Source organism: Salvelinus namaycush, chromosome 13, assembly GCF_016432855.1.
Source record: "Salvelinus namaycush isolate Seneca chromosome 13, SaNama_1.0, whole genome shotgun sequence".
Classification (NCBI taxonomy): Eukaryota; Metazoa; Chordata; class Actinopteri; order Salmoniformes; family Salmonidae; genus Salvelinus; species Salvelinus namaycush.
This window is the reverse complement of record NC_052319.1, coordinates 36,223,942-36,236,611: the sequence shown is the minus strand read 5'-3', so window position 1 is coordinate 36,236,611 and position 12,670 is coordinate 36,223,942. Positions and strand designations below refer to the sequence as shown.

General features: G+C 43.1%; 1 protein-coding gene across 1 annotated transcript in view; it reads right to left on the bottom strand.

The window, feature by feature from the left end:
* Positions 1–12,670, bottom strand: part of LOC120058113 (interleukin-1 receptor accessory protein-like 1-B) — a 286,616-nt gene that overhangs the window by 130,923 nt on the left and 143,023 nt on the right. The window contains exon 5 of the mRNA XM_039006588.1: positions 9,172–9,246. Within this exon, the coding sequence (XP_038862516.1) occupies positions 9,172–9,246 (75 nt within the window). The remainder of the gene's footprint in view (positions 1–9,171; positions 9,247–12,670) is intronic.

The window sequence follows — 12,670 nt, the reverse complement described above, 5'->3', positions numbered from 1 at the left end:
GGGGGTTCCGCTAGCGGAACCCCTGGGCTAGACAGGTTAAAGAAAAACTAACAGGTCTGTGAGAGCCGGAATTCTTACTGGTTGGTAGGTGATCAAATACAAATACTCCTTTTTTGTCTTCCGGCGCCGACAGAGATGGCCGCCTTGCTTCGCGTTCCTAGGAAACTATGCAGTATTTTGTTTTTTTACGTGTTATTTCTTACATTGGTACCCCGGGTAATCTTAGGTTTCATTACATACAGTCGGGAGGAACTACTGAATATAAGAGCAACGTCAACTCACTATCATTACGACCAGGAATATGACTCTCCCGAAGCGGATCCTGTGTTTTGCCTTCCATCCAGTACAATGGATTAGATCCCAGCCGGCGACCCTAAACAACGACGCCGTAAAAGGGGCAAACAAAGCGGTCTTCTGGTCAGGCTTCGGAGACGGGCACATCGCGCTCCACTCCCTAGCATACTACTCGCCAATGTCCAGTCTCTTGACAACAAGGTTGATGAAATCCGAGCAAGGGTAGCATTCCAGAGAGACATCAGAGACTGTAACGTTCTTTGCTTCTCGGAAACATGGCTCACTCGAGAGACGCTAACGGAGTCGGTGCAGCCAGCTGGTTTCTTCACACATCGCGCCGACAGAAACAAACATCTTTCTGGTAAGAAGAGGGGCGGGGGGTATGCCTTATGATTAACGAGACGTGGTGTGATCATAACAACATACAGAAACTCAAGTCATTCTGTTCACCTGACTTAGAATTCCTCACAATCAAATGTCGACCGCATTATCTACCAAGGGAATTCTCTTCGATTATAATCACAGCCGTATATATTCCCCCCCAAGCAGACACATCAATGGCCCTGAACGAACTTTATCTGACTCTATGTAAACTGGAAACCACACACCCTGAGGCTGCATTCATCGTAGCTGGGGATTTTAACAAGGCTAATCTGAAAACAAAACTCCCTAAATTCTATCAGCATATCGATTGTGCTACCAGGGCTGGCAAAACCCTGGATCATTGTTATTCTAACTTCCGCGAAGCATATAAGGCCCTCCCCCGCCCTCCTTTCGGAAAAGCTGACCACGACTCCATTCTGTTTCCATCTACAAACAGAAACTAAAACAAGAAGCTCCAGCGCTCAGGTCTGTTCAACGCTGGTCCGACCAATCTGACTCCACGCTTCAAGACTGCTTCGATCACGTGGATTGGGATATGTTCCGCATTGCGTCCAACAACAACATTGACGAATACGCTGATTCGGTGAGCGAGTTCATTAGAAAGTGCATCGGCGACATAATACCCACGGCAACGATTAAAACATTCCCAAACCGGAAACCGTGGATTGATGGCAGCATTCGCATGAAACTGAAAGCGCGAACAACTGCTTTTAACCAGGGCAAGGTGACTGGAAACATGACCGAATACAAACAGTGTAGCTATTCCCTCCGCAAGGCAATCAAACAAGCTAAGTGCCAGTATAGAGACAAAGTAGAGTCGCAATTCAACAGCTCAGACACAAGAGGTATGTGGCAGGGTCTACAGTCAATCACGGATTACAAAAAGAAAACCAGCCCCGTCGCGGACCAGGATGTCTTGCTCCCAGACAGACTAAATAACTTTTTTGCTCGCTTTGAGGACAATACAGTGCCACTGACACGGCCCGCTACCAAAACCTGCGGGCTCTCCTTCACTGCAGCCGAGGTGAGTAAAACATTTAAACGTGGTAACCCTCGCAAGGCTGCAGGCCCAGACGGCATTCCCAGCCGCGTCCTCAGAGCATGCGCAGACCAGCTGGCTGGTGTGTTTACGGACATATTCAATCAATCCTTGTTCCCAAGAAAGCTAAGGTAACTGAGCTAAACGACTACCGCCCCGTAGCACTCACTTCCGTCATCATGAAGTGCTTTGAGAGACTAGTCAAGGACCATATCACCTCCACCCTACCTGACACCCTAGACCCACTCCAATTTGCTTACCGACCCAATAGGTCCACAGACGACGCATTCGCAATCGCAACCACACTGCACACTGCACACTGCCCTAACCCATCTGGACAAGAGGAATACCTATATGAGAATGCTGTTCATCGACTACAGCTCAGCATTTAACGCCATAGTACCCTCCAAACTCGTCATCAAGCTCGAGACCCTGGGTCTCGACCCCGCCCTGTGCAACTGGGTACTGGACTTCCTGACGGGCCGCCCCCAGGTGGTGAGGGTAGGTAACAACATCTCCACCCCGCTGATCCTCAACACTTGGGCCCCACAAGGGTGCGTTCTGAGCCCTCTCCTGTACTCTCTGTTCACCCACGACTGCGTGGCCATGCACGCCTCCAACTCAATCATCAAGTTTGCGGACGACACTACAGTGGTAGGCTTGATTACCAACAACGACGAGACGGCCTACAGGGAGGAGGTGAGGGCCCTCGGAGTGTAGTGTCAGGAAAATAACCTCACACTCAACGTCAACAAAACAAAGGAGATGATTGTGGACTTCAGGAAACAGCAGAGGGAGCACCCCCCTATCCACATCGACGGGACAGTAGTGGAGAGGGTAGAAAGTTTTAAGTTCCTCGGTGTACACATCACGGAGAAACTGAATTGGTCCACCCACACAGACAGCGTTGTGAAGAAGGCGCAGCAGCGCCTCTTCAACCTCAGGAGGCTGAAGAAATTCGGCTTGTCACCAAAAGCACTCACAAACTTCTACAGATGCACAATCGAGAGCATCCTGTCGGGCTGTATCACCGCCCACAACCGTAAGGCTCTCCAGAGGGTAGTGAGGTCTGCACAACGCTTCACCGGGGGCAAACTACCTGCCCTCCAGGACACCTACACCACCCGATGTCACAGGAAGGCCATAAAGATCATCAAGGACAACAACCACCCGAGCCACTGCCTGTTTACCCCGCTATCATCCAGAAGGCGAGGTCAGTACAGGTGCATCAAAGCAGGGACCGAGAGACTGAAAAACAGCTTCTATCTCAAGGCCATCAGACTGTTAAACAGCCACCACTAACATTTAATGGCCGCTGCCAACATACTGACTCAACTCCAGCCACTTTAATAATGGGAATTGATGGAAATTTATGTAAAAATGTATCACTAGCCACTTTAAACAATGCCACTTAATATAATGTTTACATACCCTACATTACTCATCTCATATGTATATGTATATACTGTACTCTATATCATCTACTGCATCTTGCCATCTTTATGTAATACATGTATCACTAGCCACTTTGAACTATGCCACTTTATGTTTATATACCCTACATTACTCATCTCATATGTATATACTGTACTCTATACCATCTACTGCATCTTGCCTATGCCGTTCTGTACCATCACTCATTCATATATCTTTATGTACATATTCTTTATCCCGTTACACTTGTGTGTATAAGGTAGTAGTTGTGGAATTGTTAGGTTAGATTACTCGTTGGTTATTACTGCATTGTCGGAACTAGAAGCACAAGCATTTCGCTACACTCGCATTAACATCTGCTAATGTGTATGTGACAAATACAATTTGATTTGATTTGATTTGACTTATGTCATGCAATAAAATGCAAATGAATTACTTAAAAATCATACAATGTGATTTTCTGGATTTTTGTTTTAGATCCCATCTCTCACAGTTGAAGTGTACCTATGATAAATATTACAGACCTCTACATGCTTTGTAAGTAGGAAAACCTGCAAAATCGGCAGTGTATCAAATACTTGCTCTCCCCACTGTATATCTCAGCTTGGATGACGGCCCACCACCTCAAGCTCAACCTCAACAAGATGGAGCTGCTCTTCCTCCCGGGGAAGGTCTGCCCGCTCCAAGGTCTCTCCATCATGATTGAAAACTCCACGGTGTCTCGCTCCCAGAGTGCAAAGAACCTTGGCGTGACCCTGGACAACACCCTGTTGTTCTCTGCAAACATCAAAACAGTGACTCGCTCCTGCAGGTTCATGCTCTACAACATGTGTCAAAATCATTCCATGGAGGGCCGAGTGTCTGCGGGTTTTTGCTCCTTCCTTGTATTTGACTGATGAATTAAAGAACTCCCCTCACATGGTTGTCTAGGTCTTAGTTGAAAGGAAAAAACTAAAACAAGCAGACACTAGGCCCTCCATGGAATGAGTTTTACACCCCTGCTCTACAACATCCGTAAAGTACAACACTCACACAGGAAGAGGCACAGGTCCTAATCCAGGCACTCTGGACTAATGCAAATTGATGTTGGCAGGGCTCCCTGCTTGTGCCATCAAACCCCTGCAACTTATCCAGAACACTGCAGCCAGCCTTGTGTTCCTTCCCAAATCCTCCCATGTCAACCCACTCCTCCGCACACTCCACTGGCTTCCAGTCGAAGCTCGCATCCACTACAAGACCATGGTACTTGCCTACGGAGCAGCAAGAGGTACCGCCCCTCTTGCTCTGCTCAAACCCTACACTCCAACCCGAGTACTCCATTCTGACGTCTCTGGTCTCTTGGCCCTTCCAGCCCTACAGGAGGGCAGCTCACGCTCAGCCCAGTCCAAGCTGTTCTCTGTCCTGGTACCCCAATGATGAAACCAGTTTCCTCCTGAAGCTAGGATAGCAGAGTCCCTACTCATCTTTTGAAAACATCTAAAACACTAATTCTTCAAAGCGTATCTTAAATAATCCAACAGCACCCCTCCCCCCCGCACCCCTCCAAAAAAAATTACCTTTCATGAACTAAACTATAACTTGCACTTGACCCCTACTAGCTATGACTTTGCTAATACCTACTTTATTGATGAAAAATTGACTTACTATGACTGAGATATGTGGTTGTCCCACCTAGATATGTTAAGATTAATAAACTAACTGTAAGTCGCTCTGGATAGGAGCGTCTGCTAAATGACTAAAATATCAAATTGGTGTGTGTTTCTGTGAGTGTGTGTGTGTGTGTTGTGTGAGTGTGTGCGTGTGTTTGTGTGAGTGTGTGTGTGTGTGTGTGTGTTGTGTGTACTAGATTGCATGTATGTCAGTCCATTAATGGTAGCCTATTCACCCTTGGTCAACTACAGATGTGAGCGCAACAAGGTATCAAGGCTTTTTGATAATGTATCAATAATAGAAAATGTAAAAATATATCTCTCACAATCTGATTCTGTGGCCCATTCTTCCTAGCTGTGACTGTCCTCACTATCGAAAGGGTATGATGCTTACTGCTCGATTAGGCTCCTTTCGCTCATAGAATGTCCCTGTGTTCATTGCTTGTGAATGTCAGTGGATACGTTGGCAAAAACATTGACCAAGGCCATCATTTTACATCAAATTACATATCTTTCATTGAGCATGATATTGACCTTAAAAGTAGCCTAACTGCACAATGTTGCCCTAAGGCAACAAACAAATTAGATTTACTGCACCACGTTGCCCTAAGGCAACAAACAAATTAGATTAACTACACAACGTTGCCCTGAGGCAACACAAAGATTTTTTTTTTTTTTTTTTTTTAATATGCCTTCAGAAAGTATTCACACCCCTTGACTTTTCCACATTTTGTTGTGTTACAGCCTGAATTCAACATGTATTAAATTGAGATTTTGTGTCACTGGCCTACACACAATAGCCCATAATGTCAAAGTGAAACTGAAATGTCTTGAGTCAATAAGTATTCAAAACTCCTTCGTTATGGCAAGCCTAAATAAGTTCAGGAAAAAATTAGCTTAACAAGTCACATAAATGTTGCATGGACTCACTCTGTGTGCAATAATAGTGTTTAACATGATTTGTGATTGACTACCTCATCTTTGTACGCTACACATACAATTATCTGTAAGGTCCCTCAGTCGAGCAGTGACTTTCAACACAGATTTAACCACAAAGACCAGGGAGCTTTCCTATGCCTTGGTAGAAGGGTTGAAATAAAAAAGCATACATTGAATGTCCCTTGGTATTTTAATAGGATCCCCATTAGCTGTTACACAAGCAGCAGCTACTCTTCCTGGGGTCCACACAAAACATGAAACATAATACAGAATGACATAATACAGAACATTATTAGACAAGAACAGCTCAAGGACAGAATTATATACATTTTTAAAAAGGCACACGTAGCCTAAATATCAATGCATACACACAAACTATCTAGGTCAAATAGGGGAGAGGCGTTGTGTCCTGAGGTGTTGCTTTATCTGTTTTTTGAAACCAGGTTTGCTGTTTAATTGAACAATATGAGATGGAAGGAAGTTCTATGTAATAAGGGCCCTATATAATACTGTACGTTTCTTGAATTTGTTCTGGATTTGGGGACTGTGAAAAGACTGGTGGCATGTCTGTTGGGATATGTGTGTGTGTCAGAGCTGTGTGTAAATTGACTATGCAAATAATTGGGAATTTTTAACACATGAATGTTTCTCATAAAAAAGAAGAAGTGATGCAGTCAGTCTCTCCTCAACTCTTAGCCAAGAGAGACTGGCATGCAGATTATATATATATCAGCCCTCTGATTACAATTAAGAGCAAAACGTGCCCGCTTTTCTGGGCCAGCTGCAGCTTAAATAGGTCTTTCCTTGCAGCACTGGAACACACGACTGGACAATAATCAAGATGAGACAAAACTAGAGCCTGCAGAACTTGCAGAACGTTCTACAGACTGTTAACATCTAGTGGAAGGCGTAGGAAGTGGAAGTGCAAACAGATCCATATCCCACTGGGATTTCAATAGGCGATGAGTTGAAAATCGACCAGCCTCAGAATTTCCACTTCCTGTTTGGATTTTGTCTCAGGTTTTTGCCTGCCATATGAGTTCTGTTATACTCACAGATATCATTCAAACAGTTTTAGCAGTTTAACAGTTTTTCTATTCAATAGTAATAATAATATGCATATATTAGCATCTGGGACAGAGTAGGAGGCAGTTCACTCTGGGCACGCTATTCATCCAAAGTGAAAATGCTGCCCCCTATCCCTAAACATTTAACTGGTTAATGTCAAGCCCTGCATGTTTTTTTCAAAAGTCTCATGTTGGCTGCTACTGTAGACTGAATGATAGAACAGCTATTTCCATGTTAAAACATTATGGGATGCATTTTCTCAATTGTTTTTGATGGTAGGCCACTCTGGTAGATCTACATTATGATCAAACAGCCACAGTAGCCTACTTGACCACTGTTAAAACTGTAACTTAAAGCGGGTACAGCCTCAACACACGCACTGGGAGTTGCACAGAATTTTCACAACATTCAAGTTTGCAATCAGCAGAGCTCAGTGCCAAAATGTTTTTGAGGGAACATTGGTTAACAGGTATGAATACTTTCTGAAGGCACTGTATATAAAAACGAAATATGTTCAAAACCTTCTTTAGAGGTTCCTACACAAATATATCTTTTTTATTGTGAAGTTCTCTCTATTTAAACATGCACAATAATTAAAGGTATCTTACCCTTGATGCGCTCAGGTTGCTCTGCTTCCTCCCCCAATTGATACATCATTCCGACTTCTGCACCTCATTGGATTGTTTACAGACATGTCATCACATATTGTCATATTGTCCTTTCTAGAGTGATCTCCCTGTGTGAGCTACCAATAACCCACTTGTATCCCTGATAACAACAAAACACTAAAGACAAGAGTGGTATTGTCTCCAAAGCACTCTGTAGAGCAAACACACACACACATCCACACACACATGCACGTACCTCGGCCACCCTGACCCCTGTCAACAAAGACAAACAGCAGTATTGTAAGCCACGTTCTCTCCGTGTGGACAACCACGCTACACAACACTGGCACCATATGGAGCCGATATCGTTGAGGAAACAGCACCATTTCTATACATAGAGAAATAGTTTTACAGTGTCTGTGTTCTTCTACCAGAGTTAAAACGGTCATCATCAATCTGTCTGATAAGCAGGGAGGTTACAGTCTAAGAGGATCTGTGAATTCATCACTTTTCAGTCATTTAGAGATGCAGTTTTGTTCTTTTTTTCACACTCTAGTACAGATGTAGGATGTTAATTTGAGCATTCTTCTGTTGCTGAGAATTTAAAAGTCTTCTAAAGATGATCATTTCCACTTTAAAATGTCAGACTTCATTTGCACTGATGAAAAATGTATGAAACATGTTTTTTATCCATTCATTATAATCCACACAATAATTCACATTTCCGGTTGCTGCAGGACTATTTTTCTGCTGTAGCAAACTGGCTCAAATTAAATCCTATATCTGTAAACAGCACCACAGAGGAGATAGACATACTGTAGATGCTAACATACAGAGGATCGTACGCACGCACACCCACACGCCCACACACACACACACACACACACACACACACACACACACACACACACACACACACACACACACACACACACACACACACACACACACACACACACACTTTGTTGGAGCTAGGAACCCAAGCATTTCGCTACACCCGCAATAACATCTGCTAAATATGTGTATACGACCAATAAAATTTGATTTGATTTGACACACACACACACACACACATGAACACAAACACACACGCACGCACGCACGCACGCATGCACACACACACACACACAAAGCTCCTACTGGTAATGAAGAGGGAATAAATCCCAAGCCCCTGCCCTACCCTACCTAGGCCCGATTGCTTCTGTCAAATTTAAGGCGCGGCGTGGCCCAGCCCAAAACACAAAATCAGAAATAACTTCCTCTGTTAGTAAATCCATTAGCTGCTCCTCTCTCTCTGTCACTCGCTTCCTGCTTGGAGTTTGCTCTGCATGCGCTTTGCACATGGTTTTGGATCTGTGAGTATCCGTAGCAACTGCTCCGCTTGGGCTGCTTTGCTCAATGACGAGACATGAGAGAGCAGTTAGCTAGCTACCTTTCGTCACTCTAAATCCCGACAAAACTCAACAAACATTATTTTCTGTGAAAGAATCTCTCCTGTCTTATAGTTGATGAGGTTGAAACACTTCTGACACCATGTTATGATCTTAGTCAGATGTGACTGTACTGCGCAGCAGAGCACGAGCAAATGGCTCAGCTTCAATATGTTAGTGATCAATTTAGTATCCTAGTTATCCTAGTATCCTAGTTGCCCGTATCCTAGTTATTGATGAAAAAACAGCTTCTACCCAGTCTTAACCCGATGTATAATGTCAGGGCCTGTAAGGCTCAGGTCGTGTAGCAGAGCTCTAGCGCTTACCTAGCTGTAGCTCCATGTTGCTGATCTTGTTCTCAGAAGGATAAAGGATCTTCGGTGGCTTGTCAGTCAGAGGGGCTGGAATAAAGAAACACACAGTTTAGACATGTTAGATGTCACTCACAAACACCAGAATGCCATGGCATTGTCAACACCACCATACTGCTACTGAACCTTTCTTTTTTAAAGGCATAGACAAAAGTCATATAGGCCCAGTTAGTAAGGGTAAAGATACAGCGAGAGGGATAGACAGAGAGAGGGAGACAGAGAGAGCTTGTGAATTTATGCAGTCTCCAATGCAAGGACGTCCATCTCTGAAACAGAAAACTCCTAACAGTACATCCAGTCCTCCGGTAGCACAAAAAGTCAGTTTCCTAAAATTCTCTGTTGTATTAATTATACCTGACACTAGAACAGAACCCTCGAAAAGCAAGTAAGCATTCACATAGTCTGGATCCTGCAACCAGAAAACAGACTAGCAGGAAGGGATGGTGCAGTTGGTTATGTCATTTTCACAATGAACTAATGGACACCAGTGGAGTGACAGCAAAGAACATCTCTTGTTGCCAAAGCAAAGACAACACGTACACTAGATCTCTCTCTCTCTCTCATCCCCTCTCTCTTCCCTTCCTCTCTCATTTCTTCACTCTCTGATACTATGAGTCTCAACTCTGTTCCTCCATTCTACCCTTGTTCTCCATTATCTTTCACTCAGAGTGATATTCCTCTCTATTGCCTGTAGAAATGACATACATTTAGTTTGGCCTACTTGCGCTAATACATTTGTCAATGATTTGACACAGACATGACACCAGTTAATGGTGCTCAGTGTTTGAACAAACATCATGGTGAGTGTATGAGAGAGAGAAAGAGAGAGAGAGAGAGAAACACCAAATTGAGACTCTGCATGCAGAATTCTGCAAAATCATCCTACGTGTACAACGTAAACACCAAATAATGCATGCAGAGCAGAATTAGGCCGATACCCACTAATTATCAAAATCCAGAATAGAGCTTTTAAATTCTACCACCTAAAGGGAAGTGATTCCCAAACCTTTCACAACAAAGCCATCACCTACAGAGAGATGAACCTGGAGAAGAGTCCCCTAAGCAAACTGGTCCTGGGGCTCTGTTCACAAACACAAACAGACCCCACAGAGCCCCAGAACAGCAACAGCAACACAATTTGACCCATCAAATCATGAGAAAACAAAAATATAATTACTTGACACATTGGAAAATTGTACAAAAATACAGTGCCAACTAAAATGCTGTTTGGCCCTAAACAGAGAGTACACAGTGGCAGAATACCTGAACACTGTGACTGACCCCAAATTAAGGAAAGCTTTGACTATGTACAGACTCAGTGAGCATGGCCTTGCTATCGACAGAGGCCGCCATAGGTACACCTCGCTCTCAAGGGAAAACAGGCTATGTGCACACTGTCTACAAAATGAGTTAGAAACTGAGCTGCACTTCCTAAACTCCAGCCAATTGTATGACCATATTAGAGACACATATTTACCTCAGATTACACAGGCCGACAAAGAATTCCAAAACATGTCAAATTTTGATAAACTCCAATATCTATTGGGTGAAATTCCACAGTGTGCCATCACAGCAGCAATATTTGTGATCTTTTGCCACAAGAAAAGGGCAACCAGTGAAGAACATACATAATTGTAAATACAACACATATTTATGTTTAGTTTTTTTCCATTTTTACTTTGACTATTTGCACATCATTACAACACTGTATATAGACGTAATATGACATGTGAAATGTGCATATTGCTCTGAAACTTGTTTACTGTTACTTTTGTATTGTTTATTTCACTTTTGTTTATTATCTACTTCACTTGCTTTGGCAATGTAAACATATGTTTCCCATGCCAATAAAGCCCCTTGAATTTAATTGAATTGAGAGAGAGAGAAAGACAGAGAGAGAGAGAGAGAGAGATAGAGAGAGAGAGAGAGAGAGAGAGAAAGACAGAGGGAGAGAGAGAGAGAGACGGAGAGAGAGAGAGAGAGAGAGAGAAAGAGAAAGACAGAGGGAGGGAGAGAGAGAGAGAGAGAGAGAGAGAGAGAATGAAAGACAGAGAGAGACAGAGAGAGAGACAGAGAGAGAGAGAGAAAGGCAGAGGGAGAGAGAGAGAGAATGAAAGACAGAGAGAGAGAGAGAGAGAGAGAGAGAGAGAGAGAGAGAGAATGAAAGACAGAGAGAGAGAGAGAGAGAGAGAGAGAGAGAGAGAGAGAGAGAGAGAGAGAGAGAGAGAGAGAGAGAGAGAGAGAGGGGAGTGTGTTTGAATTAAATGTGTGCATGTGTGTGTGAGCAACAAGATCTCAAAGTTTCCCTTTGAGATTCGATGTATTATGAATGAACATTTGACCATAATAATGCGTGGTTACGGGGTTGATTCTGTGTGGTTACAGGGTTAAAACAGAAACAACTACAAAGTTAACTGTTTTGGCAGTAAAGGAAAGGTTCACCCATCTTGAATGTTAAACAGTTTTTGTACATCTCTGAGTGATGTTCTATCTTTTCCCTGGGTCATTTCATATTTTCATGTGGGTTATTGGTGTTCAAGCAGGCAGAGATCCATCCGGTATGACGTAGCACCGTGATAAAGTCTCTCTCACTACACTAGAAGTTAATAGGAATACGAATTTTACATCGCAAATAATGTCTATCATACATGTCAGATTTTAATACCGGCCGATAACTCAGGAGGTCATACTGGTCATAACTCGGGAGGATTTCTTCTCTCGAAATTTTTGCAATATTTCTACCTTGTAATTTAACTGAGGGTCTAGCACATTTTTCCTATTTGTCTCCTTCTTTAGTCCACGGTGCATTGCATGGTGCAGTTGTCAGAGATATTAGAGAAAGGAAATAGGAATCCAATGAATGAAGGAACATATAATGCCCCATCCAGCAGACTGTCGACCAATCCTGTTCACATTGTCATGCTGTGTCACGCGGTTGCTAAGCTAATCGTCATACAATCCCTTCTCAAAGTCAATGTATATGTCGAGAAACTTGCCTATTTTCCTCGAAAGTACAGTACCAGTCAAAAGTTTAGACACACCTACTCATTCCAGGATTTTTCTTTATTTTGACTATTTTCTACATTGTCCAATAATAGTGAAGACTATGAAATAACACACATGGAATCATGTAGTAACCAAAAAAGTGTTAAACAAATCAAAACATATTTTATATTTGAGATTCTTCAAAGTAGCCACCCTTTGCCTTGATTACAGCTTTGCACACGCTTGGCATTCTCTCAACCAGCTTCATGAGGTAGTCACCTGGAATGCATTTCAATTAACAGTTGTGCCTTCTTAATAGCTAATTTGTAGAATTTCTTTCCTTCTTAATGAGTTTGAGCCAATCAGTTGTGTTGTGACAAGGTAGGGGTGGTATACAGAAGAGCCCTATTTGGTAAAATACCAAGTCCATATTATGGCAAGAACAGCTCAAATAAGCAAAGAGAAATGA